The 19,063-nt window shown below is 53.3% G+C and overlaps 1 protein-coding gene across 3 annotated transcripts in view; it reads left to right on the top strand.

The window, feature by feature from the left end:
• The window catches only part of DNAH1 (dynein axonemal heavy chain 1), a 72,107-nt gene that overhangs the window by 51,749 nt on the left and 1,295 nt on the right, over window positions 1-19,063 (top strand). For all 3 annotated transcript variants that reach the window (XM_027886193.1, XM_027886196.1, XM_027886195.1), the window contains exons 51-76: window positions 3-211; window positions 1,016-1,187; window positions 1,542-1,733; window positions 2,259-2,369; window positions 3,443-3,628; window positions 8,397-8,588; window positions 9,022-9,189; window positions 9,558-9,749; window positions 10,170-10,301; window positions 10,522-10,647; window positions 11,103-11,222; window positions 12,004-12,153; window positions 12,566-12,726; window positions 12,834-13,059; window positions 13,144-13,339; window positions 13,931-14,082; window positions 14,559-14,755; window positions 15,159-15,303; window positions 15,752-15,910; window positions 16,348-16,479; window positions 16,662-16,832; window positions 17,273-17,452; window positions 17,532-17,708; window positions 17,888-18,058; window positions 18,247-18,377; window positions 18,745-18,889. In XM_027886193.1, the coding sequence (XP_027741994.1) occupies window positions 3-211; window positions 1,016-1,187; window positions 1,542-1,733; window positions 2,259-2,369; window positions 3,443-3,628; window positions 8,397-8,588; window positions 9,022-9,189; window positions 9,558-9,749; window positions 10,170-10,301; window positions 10,522-10,647; window positions 11,103-11,222; window positions 12,004-12,153; window positions 12,566-12,726; window positions 12,834-13,059; window positions 13,144-13,339; window positions 13,931-14,082; window positions 14,559-14,755; window positions 15,159-15,303; window positions 15,752-15,910; window positions 16,348-16,479; window positions 16,662-16,832; window positions 17,273-17,452; window positions 17,532-17,708; window positions 17,888-18,058; window positions 18,247-18,377; window positions 18,745-18,889 (4,293 nt within the window). The remainder of the gene's footprint in view (window positions 1-2; window positions 212-1,015; window positions 1,188-1,541; window positions 1,734-2,258; window positions 2,370-3,442; window positions 3,629-8,396; window positions 8,589-9,021; window positions 9,190-9,557; window positions 9,750-10,169; window positions 10,302-10,521; window positions 10,648-11,102; window positions 11,223-12,003; window positions 12,154-12,565; window positions 12,727-12,833; window positions 13,060-13,143; window positions 13,340-13,930; window positions 14,083-14,558; window positions 14,756-15,158; window positions 15,304-15,751; window positions 15,911-16,347; window positions 16,480-16,661; window positions 16,833-17,272; window positions 17,453-17,531; window positions 17,709-17,887; window positions 18,059-18,246; window positions 18,378-18,744; window positions 18,890-19,063) is intronic.

The following is a 19,063-nucleotide window of genomic DNA, read 5'->3' on the forward strand; positions in this document are numbered from 1 at the left end:
AGATTAAAAATGAATCCTTCCTAGAAGATATCAACAACTTGCTCAACTCCGGTGATGTTCCCAACATTTACAATCTTGATGACCAAGAACAGATCATGACAGCCATGAAGCCTGTTGTTCGAGACCTCGGGCAGCAGCCCACCAAGGCCAATCTGATGGCTGCATACACTGGACGGGTCCGCAGCAATATCCACATGGTCCTGTGCATGAGGTACAGTTCAGGCCTAGGACTCCATGCTTTTAACGTTAATTATTCCTTCCTCCTCCTGTGCCTTGCGTCATTTTGTAACGGAATCTTTATTTCCAAGCCCCAGACTTTGGAGGAGGGGGAGAAAAATGGGTATGGGTTACTTTCCCACAGGACTGGATACTTTTTTTTTTTTTTTTACATGTTGCTTGTTTCAAGATGAAGTTTGAAAATTTCAAGAATTTGATTATATGTTATCCAGATTAAATACAAGCTTCCTTCTCCTTCATGCACCATTGAGCCATTTGTTACGAAAACATCTTGCTTGAATTTGGGGCTCAATTGCACCATGTTTACTCATGAATCTAGTGCATAGTCCATAAGCAGCTTGCTTGCTTGCAGGAGGGATACCAGAAGGTACAAGGCACTCTCAGTGCAAGTACAAATAGAAGAATCAGGGCCGTGATTTTAGTCTGGTGATGTGGTCTCTGCACTCACCTGCTTGAAATAAACTTCAGAGCACATTTATTTTTTACCCCTGAAGTGTACTTCTTCCTAGGGGGGGATCCATAAAATATTACCCTATTACCATCTTATTACTTCCAGAATATACCAAGGACTTCCAAGGAGTGAGCTGTGTACCTTAGGTCATGCAGCTCAGTGCCTGAACTTTCATTCCCCTTTTCATCCTTCTTGGGTATATTCCTGTCCCTCTTACTCTGCACTTCTCTTCTCACTTCAGGGTAGTTCTGTGGAAGAAGGAAAGCTATTTTGTCCTTGTGTTTCAAGCTGGTTGTAACACATCTTTTCTGCATGCCTTACCCTCAGCCCGCTTGGAGAAGTCTTCCGTGCACGCTTGAGGCAGTTCCCCTCTCTTGTGAACTGCTGTACCATTGACTGGTTCAATCAGTGGCCTGCTGAAGCCCTGCAGAGTGTTGCCTCCTCCTTCTTGAATGAAATCCCACATCTTGGTACTGGTAATGAAGATATCAACGGGATGGTAGGTGCCACACTCAACAGAATACACTGTTCCCATATGTTTAGAGTGCCAGTCTCTAGATACACCAAGACAGTGGATGCAGGGCACACCTGCAGAAAGGTCTTACCCTGCAGCAGAAATGTGTCAGGGCAGGGCCCTTCAAATGCAGAACCGGATGGCTTTTGTGTGCCTTGAAACAGGATGGCCACTTGTCACCCCTCTGTGGCACTGAAGCCCATACACATGCACAAGCTCTGCTGTGACTGTGTACTTTGGCTCTTTGGAAGCCCTTTGTGCTCTCTCTGGGCATCACATACACTTGCCTACCCCATGTTCAGCATTGAATAAGATTGTTTCTTTCCTTTCTCCTTGTAGATTCAAGTATGTGTAGCAATCCATCAGAGTGTGGCAAAGAAGTGTCAGTTGTTCCTAGCAGAGCTGGGCAGACACAATTACATCACTCCCAAGAGCTACCTCGAGTTCCTCAGCATCTTCAGTTCCCTCATTGGAAGGAAGCAACAGGAACTGAAGACAGCCAAAAACAGGATGAAAGGTGGCCTGGACAAGGTTCGTCCCTCACACCCAGGAGACGTGTGGGGCCACCCCTTACCCACTCTGAGCAGTGTATTTATAGCTGCAGAGATGCAGTGAGATGCTCTACACACCTCCTGTGTAAAAACTAAAGCAAGTGAGAACTATGCCTTCTGCCAGGGCCAGTCTTTCTGAAGGTCTGAGTCTGTAACAGCACTAAGAGAATAATGGTCCCTAGTCTTTGGGGACTACAGACCTCTGTGTAGTTCATCTCTCAGGATGTTCCTTATTAACCTTCTAATTGGAAGCCCTATAACAGAAACATCATCCTGCTGCCTGATTGCCATGAGCTTATGAAGTAATGCCCAATATGTGCAGGCACCATTAGGCACTACTGTTCATGAGCACGCCACAGTGTCAGTGTTGTTTAAGCATGGACCAGGGCAAGATCTGCTTTGTACAGCCTGACACCGGTTAGGGAGCACCCACCAGGGCAGCACAGCCCTTTCCTGGTGTTTTCCACAGCTGCTGCCCGACCCTCACTCTGCTTTGCTTCCACAGCTCCTGCGAACAGCAGAGGATGTAGCAAAGATGCAGGAGGAGCTGGAGTCGGCCCGCCCTCTCCTGGCACAGGCAGCCAAGGACACAGAGGCAACCATCGAACAGCTGAAGGTACCGCTGCTGGGCAGCCCTGCACTTTCCAGCTGGACTGGACTGGACACAAGGCTTGGGGGGCCTGGCAGGGACTGTGGTCCTGCTTGATCTATTGTAAAAATGCCTCAAGTTGGCACAGCAGGTATTTGTGCAGAACAGCATTACCAGCAAGAACTGCCTTCTGTTGGGCAGAAAACTGCTCTGCTGCTGGTGGGACCAGTTGCTGGCAGAAGTGGTGGCTCACATGCCCCTGTCTGAAACCACCACCCAGGGGTCAATCAGCCAAGCTACCAGCATCCTTTCCTCACTGTCCTTGCAAGCACAGACTAGCAGCACTCCTAACACAATCCTCAGGTGACCTGAGCATCTCTAAGCCCAGACCAGTGTTGCTGAATAGGATCATTCCCCCACATCCCATCCCTAGGGAGTTGATCCAGCTGCAGCCTGTCCCTGCTAGCCCAAATCTCAGAGATCATCACACAGGCATTCATGCCACTGCAGAATAGGGAACTGTCCTGTCTTGGCTGTCACTGCCTTCTCTCCTTGCGTGCCTTCTCCCAGCTCATACTCTGCTGTGGGATGGCCACACTGGGACAGAGTGAACAGAGACATTAACATCATGTGGATACAGAGAGGAAAGAATCTGTAATCTCCCAAGTTCCCACACAGCAGATAAGGATTTAGCTATATTCCACATTTCCTTTATGCCTCCTGATAGTGTTTTAGCCCTGGGGGTAGGCAGAAGTGACAGTTTTAGAAACAAACACCTAAGCACATGTTCTTATTCCTCCATCTCCCTACAAATTTACACTGCTATGCATCCTCACCTTGTGCCAATGGGTAGAGTAGCTAAGTCCTGGAAGACTAACACCATTCCAGGCACAGACAGAGCTGGAACTTGTGGATGGTTTATACAGGCTGACAAAAACCTTCTCCTAGACTGACACAGGAAGGGGATCCCCCCCAGCAGTTAGGTCTCTGCAGTCTCTGCTGGAAGAAGATAGACAAGCTGCCAGGACAGCTGTGATCCTTACCTAGCCAAGGGGTGCTGTGCCTCCAGCATGCTTCTGAGGCTGGCTCTGGTGTTGCAGGTGGACACAGCTGTGGCTGAAGAGACAAGAAGTGCTGTGCAGGCTGAGGAGGCAAAGGCTAATGAGAAAGCTCAGACAGCCCAAGCCATTGCAGACGATGCTCAGAAGGACTTGGCTGAAGCCCTCCCAGCCCTGGATGCTGCTCTTGCCAGCCTAAAGAACCTCAACAGAAATGATGTTACAGAGGTAACTGTGTCAAGGGAGAGGGTGATAGAATTGGGTTTGGTCAAGGACAGCCTCTCACTTTGCAGCAATTCCTCTTCTATAGGTTTGCAACATCCCCAACCTTTTCCAGCACTTCTATCCATCCCCCTGGGCTCAGTCTTGGCAACTGCCCACACAGCTTTTCACCTTCACTCCTTCAGTGAAAATTAAAGGGCAGAGGCAGTAAGTGGCTCCTGGGTGTTTCCAGCTTGTCCTGGAGAAGGCACGGAGGAGGGCTCACCCCATGGTGCCGGGCAGCAGGTACCACCATGCAACCCCGAGTACTGACTGCCCAGCACAGGGACAGAGCTAGCAGGACACTGAATCCACAGGCTCTTTGAAAGGGGATCAAACACAGGCAGAGAAGAGGCAGTGGGCTGAATTCAAGGAATGCTGGCTTGAAATAGGATAGAGAGGGAAAGAAGGGCGATTCTGAGCCTGGGAAGTGTCACAGCCCACAGCCCATTGTACAAGAGTACAGTACACTCAATAAGTACAAGATTTTACCACCCTGGGACAGCTTATTGCTCTGCAGTTATGAATAACACACACTTTTATTCCCCACAAAAGACACAAAATTCTTTTCCCCAGAGGGTGGGACATAGACAGTGTCAGTCCACATGCCTGCAGCACCCATCCTCTTGTAGAGGTCACATGAGGAGTGTCTTGCCTATTCAAGGCTTCCAATGCCACAAGATGCATCAATTTCTTACACATCATCTAACCCAGTTTTGGGAAACTCTGCATCCAAGGAATAAGCTCCCTGCTTCTTTTAGACCCTGCTGGGCCATGACTGAGTAACCTGTCAATGGAGCAGAGACCACCAGAATCCTCTCCTAGTCTAGGATTAGTGACCTAGCCCAACCAAAAGAAGACACCACTACTGTGGCAGGGTGCAAACATCCCTTTGACCTACTACTCCTTTGCATAGGGCAGCTCCATCAGGCATCCCTTGGAGGAAGCTGCTGCCTGCTTCTCGAGCCCCTCCACCTCCTCTCTCAGCCGATCTTCATTGCAGTAAAAATACACGTAAAGGTTGCGCTCTGTCTGCAGGATGGGGTCCTCCAGAGACCTGCGTTTGATCTGCAGGTCACTCCAGAGGTCTTCCAGCATTTTGTGGAGCTTGTCCTGCATGGTCATCAGTTGCTCCATCAGCTCAGTGATCTCCTGAGGGGCAGAACCCAAAGTTATGTGAACATGCAGAAAGAGGGGGATTTCCTCACACCTTTGGAACATCTCAGACCACCAGAAACAAACTGCCCACCAAGCTCTGGTCTCTAAAAACTCCTAGTCCAAGGAATAGCAGTAGCTTACTGGAACACCTTGACCAAGGCACCCCGATCTCGACACTTTACAGCACATGTGAGACACAGTGAGAATCACCTTTGTCCCCAGCCACCCACTGCCTCATTGGATAGTTTCTGGGATAAGGCAAGGATCAGGCCAACCTCCTTTCCCTCTGTGGGCTGAGAGGCACTGAGTTCTCCCTCCTGCACCCAGGGAGGATTGGCAGAGGGCTCTTACTCCCAGCCCTGTTCCACCCAGCAAGGCCTGGAGAGCAGGGGTGCTTCCTTACCGGCGAGGAGAGCTGCAGCTGGTTGGAGGTGTTGTACAGCTGCCGGTAGAGCTGCTCTATGGAGGCCTCCAGGGCAGGTACCTGGGGCATAGGAGCTAGCAGCTGGGCTTCCAGTGCCCTCTTGTCCTCAACCAACTGGGAACACTTGGCTGCTATGGCCTCATAGCTGCGGAAAGGCTGCTTCTCACGATCTTCATGCATCAGCATATCCCAGAGCCTGCAGGGGAGCACAGCCAGCCACAGGTGTGAGTACTGTGCCAGCACCGAGGAACAACAGGGCCCACAGGTCATTGTGCGCTCGAGAGTGGGATGCAAGCAGATGTGGGTCAACAATGAGAGGACAGCCACTCCCAGTGAGCAGCACATATCATGAAGCTCTGGGAAGAGCACTATAAAGGACCAGGCTGACTCAAGAGCCAGTCTGTAACTCCTTTCTGGCAGACATCAGCACCAGCTGCTACAGAACTATGTGGGGAAGACTGAGAAGACCCCATCAGTGTAGCCAGAGAAAGGCCTTGCTCCAAGCAGCTTGGACTTCCTTGGGGCCCAGCTCTCTTTCTCCATGGCTGAAGACTTGCCTCTAGATTCTCGACTTTAACATGCTAGAAAAACTCCCTACTCATTCCCTTCTCCAAGCCCATACTTTGCTACATCAGCCCTAGCCAGCCAGAAAGAAGCAGATGGCATCTTCTGGGGAATTTCACACCACCACGGCGTCAGGGTGGCTCTGCATTGGCAGAAGAGCACTGCTAGACTGCCTGGTAGCCTGGGTCTGCTGCCTGCCTCTGCCATTCCCATGCCACTTCCTCCACATGTAGTTTGTTCCTCATGCACACAGTCCCCACAGGCCCTTACCGTGCAGCAGTGAGGTCTTTGGGGTGTATCCATTTAAGCGGACGATGCTCCTGAGAGGAGCTGGCATCTTTGAAGTACTTCTGCTGCTCCTGCAGCCTACTCTGGGCTTCTTCCCTCATGGCGGTTTCAACCTCCCCCAGCCAAGCAGCCTTGCGTTCCAGCTCCCGTCTCTCCCGTTTCAGCTGGAGCTCCAGCAGATCCAGGCGGCTCTGCTGGCCCAACAGCCACGCAGCTGCCTCCTCCTGCCTCCTGGCAATGTTCTGCAGCCAGGCAGCTTCCAGGCTGAGGTGCCTGTGCAGGATGGGCAGGTGAGCACGGCGGGCCTCTGCCTTCAGCAGCGGTGGCAGCTGGTAGGTCAGAGTGTGTGTGATGTTGCAGCACAGGATGTGAATCTGGTTCTGAAGTCCCTCAGCCTGGCCCTGGAGCTCTGCCTTGACTGTCTGCTGTGCAGGGGGAAGGCAAGACAGGCTGGTGTCAGGGTGCACCATTGTGCTGCCTGGCTCTACCTCCCCCTCCTGACATGTCAGCTGTGCTCCAGCATTCAGCAGGAGGGACTGCCTGCAGCATAGGCAGACCCTGCCACAAGGGATGGTAGAGGAATGGGAGCACCAGCCCTACCTGGTTATCCTCAAGAGCTTCCAGAGTCCTCTGGGCCCACTCCAGTGCAGCATGGTTGCCTTCCACTTTTGCTGACGTGACTATCACCTCCCTCTGGGCACAAATACGTGCTGTCTCTATTCGGCGCATCTCCTTCCAGAAGCTATCTTGGTCCTCCAGTAGCTCATCTTCATCACTACCAAGGCTTTCTGGCATCGATGTTTTCTTGGTGTTCATTTGATCTGTGACTTCCTGGCTGTCATCTCTTTCCTCCTCACCCTCTATGCTCAACACCTCCCGCTCATTCCTCCCCTCCACTAGCAGCTCTGCCCTTGATTCTTGGACCGGTATTCCCTGACTTTCTGGTGCCACCCCCCATGGTGTCTTTGCACATTCTTGATTAGAAGCTCCTCTTCTTTGATCCGATATCTCCCAATATGAGTCCATCTGTGCCCCAGCCTCCAACCCTTCCTTCAGGCTGCTCTCTCCCCGTGCCCTTGTTTCCCGAGCATCTGAAGCCTGGATACTCCCTGGTAGGACCTGCTGAATGAAGTTTTCAAATGCATCAGTGGCCTCTTGTTCTAGCTTCATGTAAGGACCAAGATCCATCTGGCACAGCAGTGCCGGCTGCTGGCCTTTCTCCATGTTCCCATGACACTCTGTCAGCTGCTTTGCAGCCTTGCTGACCTGGCTCAAGACAGCTCTGGTTTGAGAAATCTTCATTTCCAAGTCCCTCTGAGCCATCCTTGAGTCCTGCTTTGCCAGTTTCTCCTGCTCCTCCAAGTTCCTCTGCTCCTGCTGCAGCTTATCCGTCCAAGCCAGTAGTTTGCTGTACTGCCAGAGCTGCAGGTCATGATAGTCCTTCAGCTCCTGAAGCTCCTGCTGCAGGGCCTCTGGAGAGAGACCCTCGTCATCTGATATCATGCTTGGGAGCTGTGGGACCTGGCAGCACATCTGCAATGCCTCCTCAAGGGCATCACCCTCCAAGATGGGCTTTCCCGCAGCCAGCAGGGCATCATAGGCCTCCACCTCAGCTGGGCTCAGCACGTTCTCCTCACTCACTGTTCTGCAGAACCACTCGAGGAACTGCTTAGTCTTAGGGCAGTCAAGGAGCCACTCGAAGTCCTTCTCACAGAGGGTGTCTGCATGGGGGTAGATCAGCCTCAGTTTTACCATAAAGTCTGCTGCTGTGTTGGCAGTGTCCAGTGGGAAGGCCTGGGAGTATTTCCTGCTGGACATGGCAAGAACGGTCAGCACTAGAAAGGAAAAAGCAGGAGTCAGTCTCAGGGGTCCTGACACAGCCATCTCAAGGGTGCTGCAGCAGCACTCCTATGTGCCTGCTTGAGGGGAAACTCAAGCAGTCCCTCCACAAGTGCTGAAGACCAGCTCATGGGGCGCAGCACTGCTGTGGTGGGGTGCCTGCCTGTGTCCCATTTCCATACAACCCTCCTCCCCGGGGCCATACAGATCTAGTTCCTTTGCCAAGACATTTCCAGCCTGTAAGATACACCCATCAGAGTATCAGAGCAGGCTTTTTCAGCCTACCTGTAGTTTGCTCCATGCCCTTTCTGATAACCAGCTTTACGTTCAAATACCTCTGTATTGCATCCTCTAAATGTCCTGGCTCTGGTCCCAGTGTCCCCTGGGCCACCTGAGGGAGGGATGAGCACCCCATCTCCCAGAGAACCAGGTCAGCTCACTGATTCCATTTGGGTTTTGAAGGTACGAGCACTGCAGCGGCCTCCCCCCGGTGTGAAGATAGTGATTGAAGCTGTCTGCATAATGCAAGGAAAAAAGCCCAAAAAGGTGGCAGGAGAAAAAATAGGCACCAAGGTGGATGATTACTGGGAACCAGGCAGGGCCCTTCTCCAGGACCCAGTGCAGTTCCTGAACAGCCTGACTGAGTATGATAAGGTAAGCAGTGGCAGAAGGAAGCTGTGACTGGGATCAGATACCACCTCACAGACATCCTTCTCACGCAGTAAAGCCTAGAGCTCCTTGTGGGCAACCCCTTCAGCAGCACCGAAGAGAGGGGTGTATTTGGCCTGGAAGTGCTCCTGTCAGCTGGCTGCACTTAATTGCCTTGGGCAGTGGGACCCAGACACACAGATCATCTTCTGTCCCTCTGCTCTTTCATGTGGTACGGTAAGGGTTTGCCCAATCCCACAGCTGCACCTCTCAGGCCTATACATGCAGCAATTTGATTCCTCTTTTTCCAGTGTGACACATTAACCATGCTGGCAGGTCCTGGGACAGACTGCTGCCACTGGGGGAAGTTCTGTGAGACTTTCCTCAATCAGACCTTTAGCATGCTCATCACTGATTTCTCTTGCACTCTTCCTTGCAGGACAATATTTCAGACAACGTGATCAAGGCCATCCAGCCCTACATTGACAATGAAGAGTTTCAGCCAGCTGCCATCGCCAAGGTGTCCAAAGCTTGTACCTCCATCTGCCAGTGGGTGCGTGCCATGCACAAGTACCACTTTGTGTCCAAGGTTGTGGAGCCCAAGCGGGTAAGAGACCATGTGACCCAGTTGCTTTAGGTGTTTGGGAACACAGTACTAACAGCTCCCTTCTGCAGGAGATGCTGGGAACCCTTCACCAGTGGGCCACATCCTGAGCTTGTGTAAGCTGACACAGGCTCTTGGCTTTTTGGAGCTATGCAGAAATGCCTTCCTTGCCCCTGCTTTTAGTCCTGGAGTTAGGTCAACCTCTGTCATTCAGGAATTGGACTGACTGAGATGCTGAGATACCAGTAGCTAGCACTTAACAGCAAGCGCTTTTATGGAAAACCAACTCTTGCTCCAACGTCTCTGGCTTTTGGGGGAAGAGCCTGACCACATGCCCAACATCCCCTCTGTTTCCTTGTGCATCTCCCCAGCAAGCCTTGCGGGAGGCAGAAGAGGACCTGCGTGCCACTCAGCTGGTCCTTGACGAAGCCAAGAAACGCCTGAAGGAGGTTGAAGATGGCATTGCCTTGCTGCAGGCCAAGTACGACAACTGCAAAGCCAACAAGGAGGAGCTGGAGATGAAGTGTGAGCAGTGTCAGCAGAGATTGGCCCGTGCCGATGTGGTAAGGGACAGAGCTGCGTTCTGCCTGCTTGCATGAGGCAACCTGCTTTCAGATCAGGCAGCACAGTGATGAAAACATCCGTGTGGCCGCAGCTCACAACAACCCTAGGTTGAAAGTGCCTGGCCAGATCTCAGCAGCACAACAGGACTGGGAAGCTAAGCTTCTCACTGATGGGAAAAGCTGCTGTCCTCCTGTGCACAGCTTGTTCAGCTAGCAATGGGTTTCCAGGACAGCTGAGAGAAGCCCAGTAATCCCAGGATTAAGTGCTCAAAGCTGGGAACAGAATTCAAAATATATCAGGGGCCACCCCAACTTGTGGTCACTGAACTCACCTGCAGAACTACCCAGAGAGTGGCAGGTCTGGGACACAAGGTTAGACCACACAGCAGCTCTCAGGTGTACCACTTATCTATCCCACAGCTCATAAACAGCCTGGCTGATGAGAAGGTGCGCTGGCAGGACACCGTGGAGAGCCTGGATGACAAGATCAACAACAGCAGTGGGGATGTGCTTGTTGCAGCTGGCTTTGTGGCCTACCTGGGCCCATTCACGGTAAGCGTGCAGTGCTCCTTGCAAGGGGCATGGTTAGCTCTGCTGTCCTGGCCAGGGAGAAAGGAACGAGACATAAGGGTGCACGATCCCTCCTGGATCGCTTTCCGTTTGTGCCAGAGGTTGCACAAGGCTTCATTTGAATGGTAACAGGAGGGCTTAGATGCTTGCAGCAGACTAGCTGCAACTAAAAGAAAGGCTGTGATGGTGTTTCTCGTGACAGGGGGACTACCGAATGGCACTGTCTGAGGAGTGGATGAGGGAGCTGACAGAAAACAGCATCCCTCACAGCACAGATGCCAGCCTCATCAGCACCCTCGGAGACCCCGTGGAAATCCGCTCCTGGCAGGCAAGTTGCAGAAAAACCCAACACTTGAGGCTGAAGGGGCCTCAGGCAGAGAGCACTCAGCTCTCCACTCAGTAGGATCACCTGTACCAAAAGACAGGTCCCAAACTGAACAGCTGGATAATGACCAAGCACCTCTACACTGCAGATCTGGATTTGCTGCTGGGCTCCTTGCACAAAGAGCAGGACCTGGGCAGCAGCAAACAGCAGCAATGAAGGCATCAGCCTTGACCTTTACAAAGCATAGGCCCAGAGCCAAGCCCTGGCCATAGCCTGCCCCAGCCTGACCCTGCAGCACAGCTCCATCCCAGGGCTCTGTGCCTAGGTGCTGGCAGAGGTACCCTCACCACCATGCCCTGCACACCCCCTGGGAGCATTCGGGCCAGAGCAACAAAGGCTTCTCACTGGTCACTTGTGTTGTGCTACCAGGTGTCCAACAGCTTTTTCTACCCCGTTAGATTGCTGGTTTACCCAACGACGCCCTGTCTGTGGAGAATGGGGTAATAACCCGCTTCTCCCTGCGCTGGACTCACTTCATAGACCCCCAAGGACAAGCAAACAAGTGGATCAAGAATCTGGTAAGAGCTGGAGGGAGGAAAGCCAGGTCTGCCAGGATAGGGGAAGCTGCCTTCTGTCAGGAGCTGTGCAGAGCAACCTCTGGCTTTGGGCTCTAGAGCTCCAAGACCCTCTGCACTGGCCCAGCCCAGCCTCCCCAGCACCAGACAGGTTCCACATCCACATTAATCCCAGATGATTTCCCTTGTTGGGGAAAGCAGCACAAGGCAGGAGGAGCCCTGCTGTAAGCAAGCAAGGCATCACATTCCCACTCTGGGAATCTCAGAACAACACCAGCATCTCCCAGAATGGCTTTCAGGTCCCTAGAACAGAAGGAAGGCATTACCTGACTAGTGAACACAGTCCTTGCTGCTAAAATGCTGAGAACAGGAACCACCACCTCCTCTCCAGAAAGGCACTCACTGCCCATTTGAAGGGTCAGGCAGGAGGTTCAGGAAGCTGCTCCTGTTTTACTCCCTGAGGACTTTTACCACCCAGCTGTTCTCACTTTGTAGGAAAATGAGATCTGAGTTATCAGTGTGGGGCTCCAGAGGGGTGTGGCTCTCTGAAGGAGGTTCTCCCTGTTCCCAGCCTTTTCTGCTGCCCCACTGAACAATCTCTGCTGCCTGTAGACATGGGCTAAACTTGCCAAAATAGCCAAAGTCTAGTCGAGCAAGAAAAGAGATTATTTCCACTGCTCTAGGGAGCTAAATCAGCCCAATGAGAGTTGTACCAATGACCAGAGCTGGATGTGAAGGTGGGCACGACATCACACAAACCCTGCCCACCCCTACTGCCTTTCAGGAGAAGACAAACAGCCTGGAGGTGGCCAAGCTGAGTGACCGGGACTTCCTCACCACTCTGGAAAATGCCATTACCTTTGGGAAGCCCTTCCTGCTGGAGAATGTTGGCGAGGAGCTGGATCCAGTCCTTGAACCTGTCCTGCTGAAAGAGGTCCTATGTACCACCTTGTCAAGAAGGGGCAGTGGGTACCTGTCTGAGCTGTAAGGGGGCATCTGGCCAGGGTGCCATGGGATGTGGTGGGTTTGTAGTCTCCCTGGGCAGGCGGAACTCACATGGATGCTGCTTGTCCTGTGCTCCTATGTCTTGGCCAGGGCTCCAGTACAATGACAGCCTTCTGCACACTCTGGTCTTCTTCCAGCAGGCATCTTTGCCTGGGAGACAGGGCTGTGGGGTCCAGCTGCTGTTTTCAGGTTCAGGCCTTCAGGTCTGCTGGGTGGCTTTGAGCTCCTCTGTCCTGAGAGCCTTCAGACTCTCTCCTCACTGCAGAGTCCAGGGCACAGCAGGATGTCTTCCCTCACAAGAGGTAGCCATCCCTTCCTCTATTTGTCCCTCTCTGGTACAGACCTTCAAACAGCAAGGCAACACCGTGCTGAAGCTGGGGGATTCAGTGATCCCCTACCATGATGATTTCAAGATGTACATCACAACCAAACTGCCCAACCCTCACTACAGCCCTGAGGTCTCCACAAAGCTCACCCTCATAAACTTCACCCTCTCACCCAGGTACCTGCTTATCTCATTGTCTGCCTATGCTGCTCAGCCTCTTTCCTTGCAGTCCTCAGACCCTTGGGCCTGTTGCCCCCATGTCACCTCCATGGCTTTTGTCGTAGTGGCCTGGAAGACCAACTGCTGGGAGAAGTGGTGGCTGCAGAGCGGCCTGACTTGGAAGAAGACAGAAACCAGCTGATTGTTAGCAATGCCCAGATGCGTCAGGAACTGAAGGAGATAGAAGACCAGATCCTGTATCGGCTCAGCACTTCTGAAGGAAACCCCGTAGATGACTTGGAGCTCATTAAAGTGTTGGAGGCATCCAAGCTGAAGGCAGGAGAGATCCAGGTCAGAAGTGGGGGTGCTCTACCCCTGCAGCTGTGCATCCCCTGCCGGCACTGCACTAACTGCGACATCTCTTCTGTCCTGCAGGCCAAGGTCGCAGTGGCAGAGCAGACAGAAAAGGACATCAACATCACCCGCCTGGAGTATGTGCCCGTAGCCGTCCGCTCACAGATCCTCTACTTCTGTGTCTCAGACCTGTCCAACGTGGACCCCATGTACCAGTACTCACTGGAGTGGTTCCTCAACATCTTCCTAATGGGGATCCGTAACTCCGAGAAAGCAGGTGCCTGCCCAGAACAGCCCCTTCCTCTCCTCTTCCTCACCCCACACTCCTGATCCTGAGCTGTAGAAGCTCAGGCACCTGCAGAGTGAAGGCAAATGTGGCCGCTTGCACTGGCTCTCAGCACAGTCCAGAGCTGCCCGTTTGTGTCCACACAGCAAGGGAAGATGTGGTCGCATGTCCATTCTCTTCCCAGTGCTTTGCTGCTGCCCTGTCTGGCCAGGTGGGAGGGGTGTTGGTGCGGGGCACAGGCCAGGTACGTGCCATCCTGGTCCTGGTGTGGCTCTGATTGTCACCAAGCTGCCTCCAGCACAGTCCCTGGGGCAGCTTTCCCTGCCCAGCGGTGTGTGTCAGCCTGGGGGTGGTGGCTGCAACTGCCATGGTGCAGTGTGGGCTCCTTCCCAGCACTAGGGAACTGAGTCACAGCCTTGTGCTTTCACTGGGGTTTCTGCACCAAGTCTGAGCAGCACCTGTTCTTCCTGGGCAGGGTGTGGGTGTGCCCCTGTGGCTTGGAACCCGTAGCTGATGCGGAGAGCACCCTCCACGTCACACGGGGCATCCACAACCCCTGGCTGGTTGCTGCCTTTATTTCAGACACACTGAAGGAGCGGGTGGTGAACATCAACAACTACATCACCTTCAGTCTCTACTGCAACGTGTGCCGGAGTCTCTTTGAGAAGCACAAGCTCATGTTTGCCTTCCTGGTCAGCGCCCGGATTCTGATGAATGATGGGAAAATTGACATGGTGAGCAAGTCACCTTAGTCCTTGATGGGATCCCATCAGGGCAGCTCAAGCCCAGCATGTTCAACCCCTAGAATAGTGTATCAGGTGGAAAAGGAACCTTGTTCCCTGTGGCTGGGGACAGGCTTGGCAGCCTGGTGGACAAGCTCTGTCTTCACTCAGCTCTCAAACTGTTCCCTGTGCCTACATGCAGAGCTGCCTAGCCTGAATCACCTGCAGCTTTTGCCAGTTTCCTACCAGACTGCTACAAAGGTTAGTGAGTTTGGAGGGAACAGGCAGGGTTTAGCAGAGTGACAGCTGAAAAATCACTATGTTGATCTCACCAGATCCTCCAGTTCACTTAATTCTTGATACACACACCAGGCAGGAGAGCAGCCAGAAAGATACTACAGGATTTTAACTGGATGTGGCACAAACCCATGTGCCTTGGGCTCAGGCAGGTGGGCCATATCCATGACCACATCCTGTCGTGTTTCCAGGATGAGTGGCGGTACCTGCTGTCGGGGGGCACCATAAAGGAGATGAAGGACAACCCAGCTCCATCCTGGGTGAACGAGAGAGCGTGGGGAGACATCCTGGCCTTGAGCAGCCTGAAGAATTTCTCTGACTTTGACAATGATTTTGCAGCCAACCTTGAAGAGTTCAGGACCATTTTTGACAGCCACAAGCCTCACAGGCAAGTTTCCCCTGTGTTGTCAGCTTAGCTCTAGTGCACCTGGCTGTAATGGTGTCCCGCGAAAGCAAAGGGGAGCCGATACAGACACAGTGCCAGCTCTGCTCCCAGTGCAGTGCCTTGCAAGGGAGAGGACGAGGCACTGCCTTGTCTCCTCAGGGGTGGCCCTTGCTTGACCAAGGGCCACACAATGCCTTACCCAGGAGTATCTGGTCTTTCCCTAGAGGAAACAGCTGTGGCTTGCCTGCTGATGGTTTCAGAGCTACAGACAACAACCTTAACCAAGGGACTGGAAGATCCTTGTCTCTTCTGAAACCCCAGTGGCTGCCTGTGTGCAATTTGCATACTTCTTGGGGAGCTGAGGGATCTGGCACATCCCCCCAGAATGCACCTAATTGCTTTGCAGAGAGCCCCTGCCTGGGAAGTGGGAAGCTGGGCTTGATGCCTTCCAGAAGCTGCTGGTTCTGCGGTGTCTGCGGGGAGATAAGATCACCAATGCCATGCAGGACTTTGTGGTGCTGAACCTGGACCAGCGCTTCATTGAGCCACAGGTAACCAACCAAGAGGAAGCACTGCTGGGGACTGGGGTAGAGCAAGAGGACTCAAATTGTGGTAAACGGGCCATCAGTGTTTTGCACTTGCAGTAAAGGTGCTTCTGCCTCTCTGCAGCTGTGGTGCTCTTCCCACAGCAGGGAAAACTCCTATGTCTTAGTCAACAGATATCCTTCCTAACTTCCTCCAGTTAAACCACACTAGGAGGGGGCAGATAGTGCAGACGTACAAGGGAAGAGTTTGAATGGCAAATGGGAAAGTGGTTCCTGCCCTGACCCTACTATGGCTGGAGGAGAGATGTACTTGGTCCTTACTGAATATGTTCCTAGCCTTGGCACCCAGGAACACACTGGTGCCTTGGAGGGGAGCTGGAGGCCAGGTGGGGCGAGGAGGTGCTGTGTGGGGCCACTGTTGCTCCTCTGCTCTGACCAACTCTCTGTGTTTCAGACTACTGACCTCTCAGTCGTCTTCAAGGACTCCACTTCCACCACCCCCCTGGTGTTCGTGCTGTCCCCGGGCACTGACCCCGCTGCTGACCTCTACAAGTTTGCTGAAGAAATGAAGTTCACACAAAAGCTCTCTGCCATTTCTCTGGGCCAAGGACAGGTGAGCTGCCAGTGCACACCTGGAGCAGCAGTGTGCTGCTGGCACTCCCATTGATCTCACCAAGCTCCAAGTAGGTCAAACACCCTTGGCAGCACAGTGAAAACATCCCCCTGCCCCTGGGCCCTTCCTCACCAGCCTTCTGCTAGCAGGAGAAGCCCATTTGGGGTGGGGACTACAGCAGTTCCCACCATAGTGCCCTCTAACTTCCTGAATCCATCCACAGTTCTTCCATTCCCTCCACCCTCTCTCACAGGCTTGTAAAAAATCTTTGCTGTGCCATCAGACAGCAAAGATACAGCTGAGCCATGGGGGCAAAGCCAGGCCCTAGCTCTGGACAGTGGTCCTTCCACCCAGCTGCTGCCTTGCTGTCCAGCTCAGCAGGGCATAGCCCACCATGGCCCTCAGGGTCTCTGAGCTCTTTCTCTCTGCCTCCACAGGGGCCCCGTGCTGAAGCCATGTTGCATGGTGCCATGGAGCAGGGCAACTGGGTCTTTTTCCAGAACTGCCACCTGGCCCCCAGCTGGATGCCCTCACTGGAGAGACTCATCGAGGCCATTGACCCCACCAAGGTGAGCTGTTTTACTGAGCAGGTGTCTACTCTGAGGATAACATGCAGGAGGCTGGAGCCCTTGGAGGAGCCCAGATCAGTCCCACCCACAGGTTCTCCAGAGAACCAGGGGGTCAGTGCAGGAGCAGCTGCAGGGGCTGTGCCTGCACCTCTCTGAGTACTTGCTGCCTTCTGGACTTCCAGGTACATCCGGACTTTCGCCTCTGGCTCACCAGTCTACCAAGTAACCACTTCCCTGTGTCCATCCTCCAGAATGGCTCCAAGATGACCATTGAGCCCCCCCGTGGGGTCAAGGCCAACCTGCTCAAGTCCTACATTAGTTTCAGTGATGACTTCTTGAATTCTTGCTCCAAGGTGAGACCCAGGTCATTGCTTTGATTTGCTGTCCCCCCTCCATGCCTGCTCCAGTGTATGGTCTCCACCTGGATGTTGCTCCTCTCCAGGAGCAACAGATCTTCCTCCTCATTACAGCGCCCATGTGATAAAGATGGGCTGGAGGTATTTCTAATAAACTCACATCTACTCTGTGATGAACCATTTAGAAGTTTTAAGTGAGAAACAGAAGCAACAGGCTTAGGGGGCCTGGCATAAGGCACTTCGAGCTCTCTTGGAGCAAGGAGTGGGCCATGGCCTTCACCAGCACAGCAGCCTGACTCAGGTTTCCCCTCCTCTAAGCCCAGTTGGCACTGCTGAATTGGCACATCTCCTCTGCCAGGTCCCATCAGATCCTCACTCCAACCAAGGATGCTTCCTCCCAAGCTAAGCAACTCCTCTCCCTACTTCCCTGCCCACAGGTCACTGAGTTTAAATCCTTGCTGCTGTCACTTTGCTTCTTCCATGGGAACATGCTGGAGAGGAGAAAGTTTGGGCCTCTGGGATTCAACATCCCCTATGAGTTCACGGACGGAGACCTCCGCATCTGCATCAGTCAGCTGCAGATGTTCTTGAACGAGTACGCAGACATCCCCTACAAGGTAAGAGCTGCCCCTCCTGTGAGGGAACAAGCTCGTGATGCATAAGGGGATTGGAAAGCCATGGTGTGATCCCTCACAGGTTCTCAAGTACACAGCTGGGGAGATCAACTACGGCGGCCGCGTGACTGACGACTGGGACCGGCGCTGCATCATGAGCATTTTGGAAGATTTCTACAAGCCTGAGGTTTTAAATCCTGACTTTGCCTATTCCGAATCAGGCATCTACAAGCAGATCAGTACCTCTTCTGACCTCAATGTAAGTACTCAAGTCAGAAATTTCAGCTCATATGCCCAGGGGGATCATCATAGCACAAAAGGGGTCTCTCCTCCCTGAAACCCACTGCATTTCCAGTTCCCTGGGGGAATACAAGTTCGTGAGAACCTGGGGTTCTTCATCTGCTCTTGGCCTCACAGCCTGTGTGGGTTGCTCTCCAGGGCTACCTCCAATACGTCAAGGGCCTGCCACTCAACGACAGCCCAGAGCTGTTTGGTTTACACGACAATGCCGACATCACCTTCGCTCAGAACGAGACCTTTGCCCTGCTGGGGGCCATTGCACAGCTGCAACCCAAGACCATCTCACTGGGAGGCCGCAGCAGGGAAGAGGTGGGTGCCCTGGTCCCATCAGTGCTCTGGCAGCCAGTGCCCAGTGCGGGCAGTGACCACAAACACCAGCTCTCAGCAGGTGCTGGGTGCCAGCAGTGGCACTGCCATCCTGGTGTTAGCTCTTCCCCTTCTCAGCAGCCACAGAGCTGGGTAGAAAGCTGCTCATCCACTTGCTGCCTTCCTTCCAGATCGTGGAGGAGACCTCCAAGGACATCTTGGCAAAGCTGCCTGCTCCCATGAACCTGCAGGAGGTGATCCGCAAATACCCGCTGCTCTATGAGGAGTCCATGAACACAGTGCTGGTGCAGGAGGTGATCAGGTAAAACCCCTGTGGGATCACATTCCGGGAAACAGCAGAGATGTGCAGGCCCCTGCTCCCACCCACCTTTGGGGAACCTCAGTGCTGAGCATGGCAGTGGGGTTGGCAGCCACACTAACAACTGTGTGGTCCAAGCTGGGACCTTTGGCTGATCCCTGTCCTGTGGGTCTGATCCATGTGTCCATCTGCTACTGCCAGCAGTTCAGCACTGGGGGCACAGCTGTGAGACCCTGTTGAAGAGGATTGGGGCTGGGGGGTTCCATGGAGGAGCTTCACTTGTGTACAGAGATGTCCATACCCTCTCTGGGCAGGCATGGGTGATAAATCACTGCAGAGTTGCTCTGCTTCCTCTGCTCTTTCCCTGTAGGTACAACAAGCTCCTGGAGGAGGTTGCTCAAAGTCTGAACGATTTGCTGAAAGCTCTCAAGGGCTTGGTCGTGATGTCCTCTCGACTGGAGCTGATGGCCAGCAGCTTGTACAACAACACTGTTCCTGAGATATGGAATGCCAAGGTACATGCCCCAGCCAGCCCAGCTGCCCACCAGAGCTCACCAAACCAGGGGAATGGGTCACGAGCCACCACCACCACTGGTCTGGGCTGTCTCTCACACTCTTGCTCCCCTGCCTAGTGCAGCTCACAGTTCTTCCCAGCCCCTGGGCTCTGGGCAGCTGTCAGCAACTGGGGC

Source organism: Empidonax traillii, unplaced genomic scaffold (assembly GCF_003031625.1).
Source record: "Empidonax traillii isolate 1590-97213 ecotype Southwest subspecies unplaced genomic scaffold, ASM303162v1 scaffold182:size1009393, whole genome shotgun sequence".
NCBI lineage: Eukaryota > Metazoa > Chordata > Aves > Passeriformes > Tyrannidae > Empidonax > Empidonax traillii.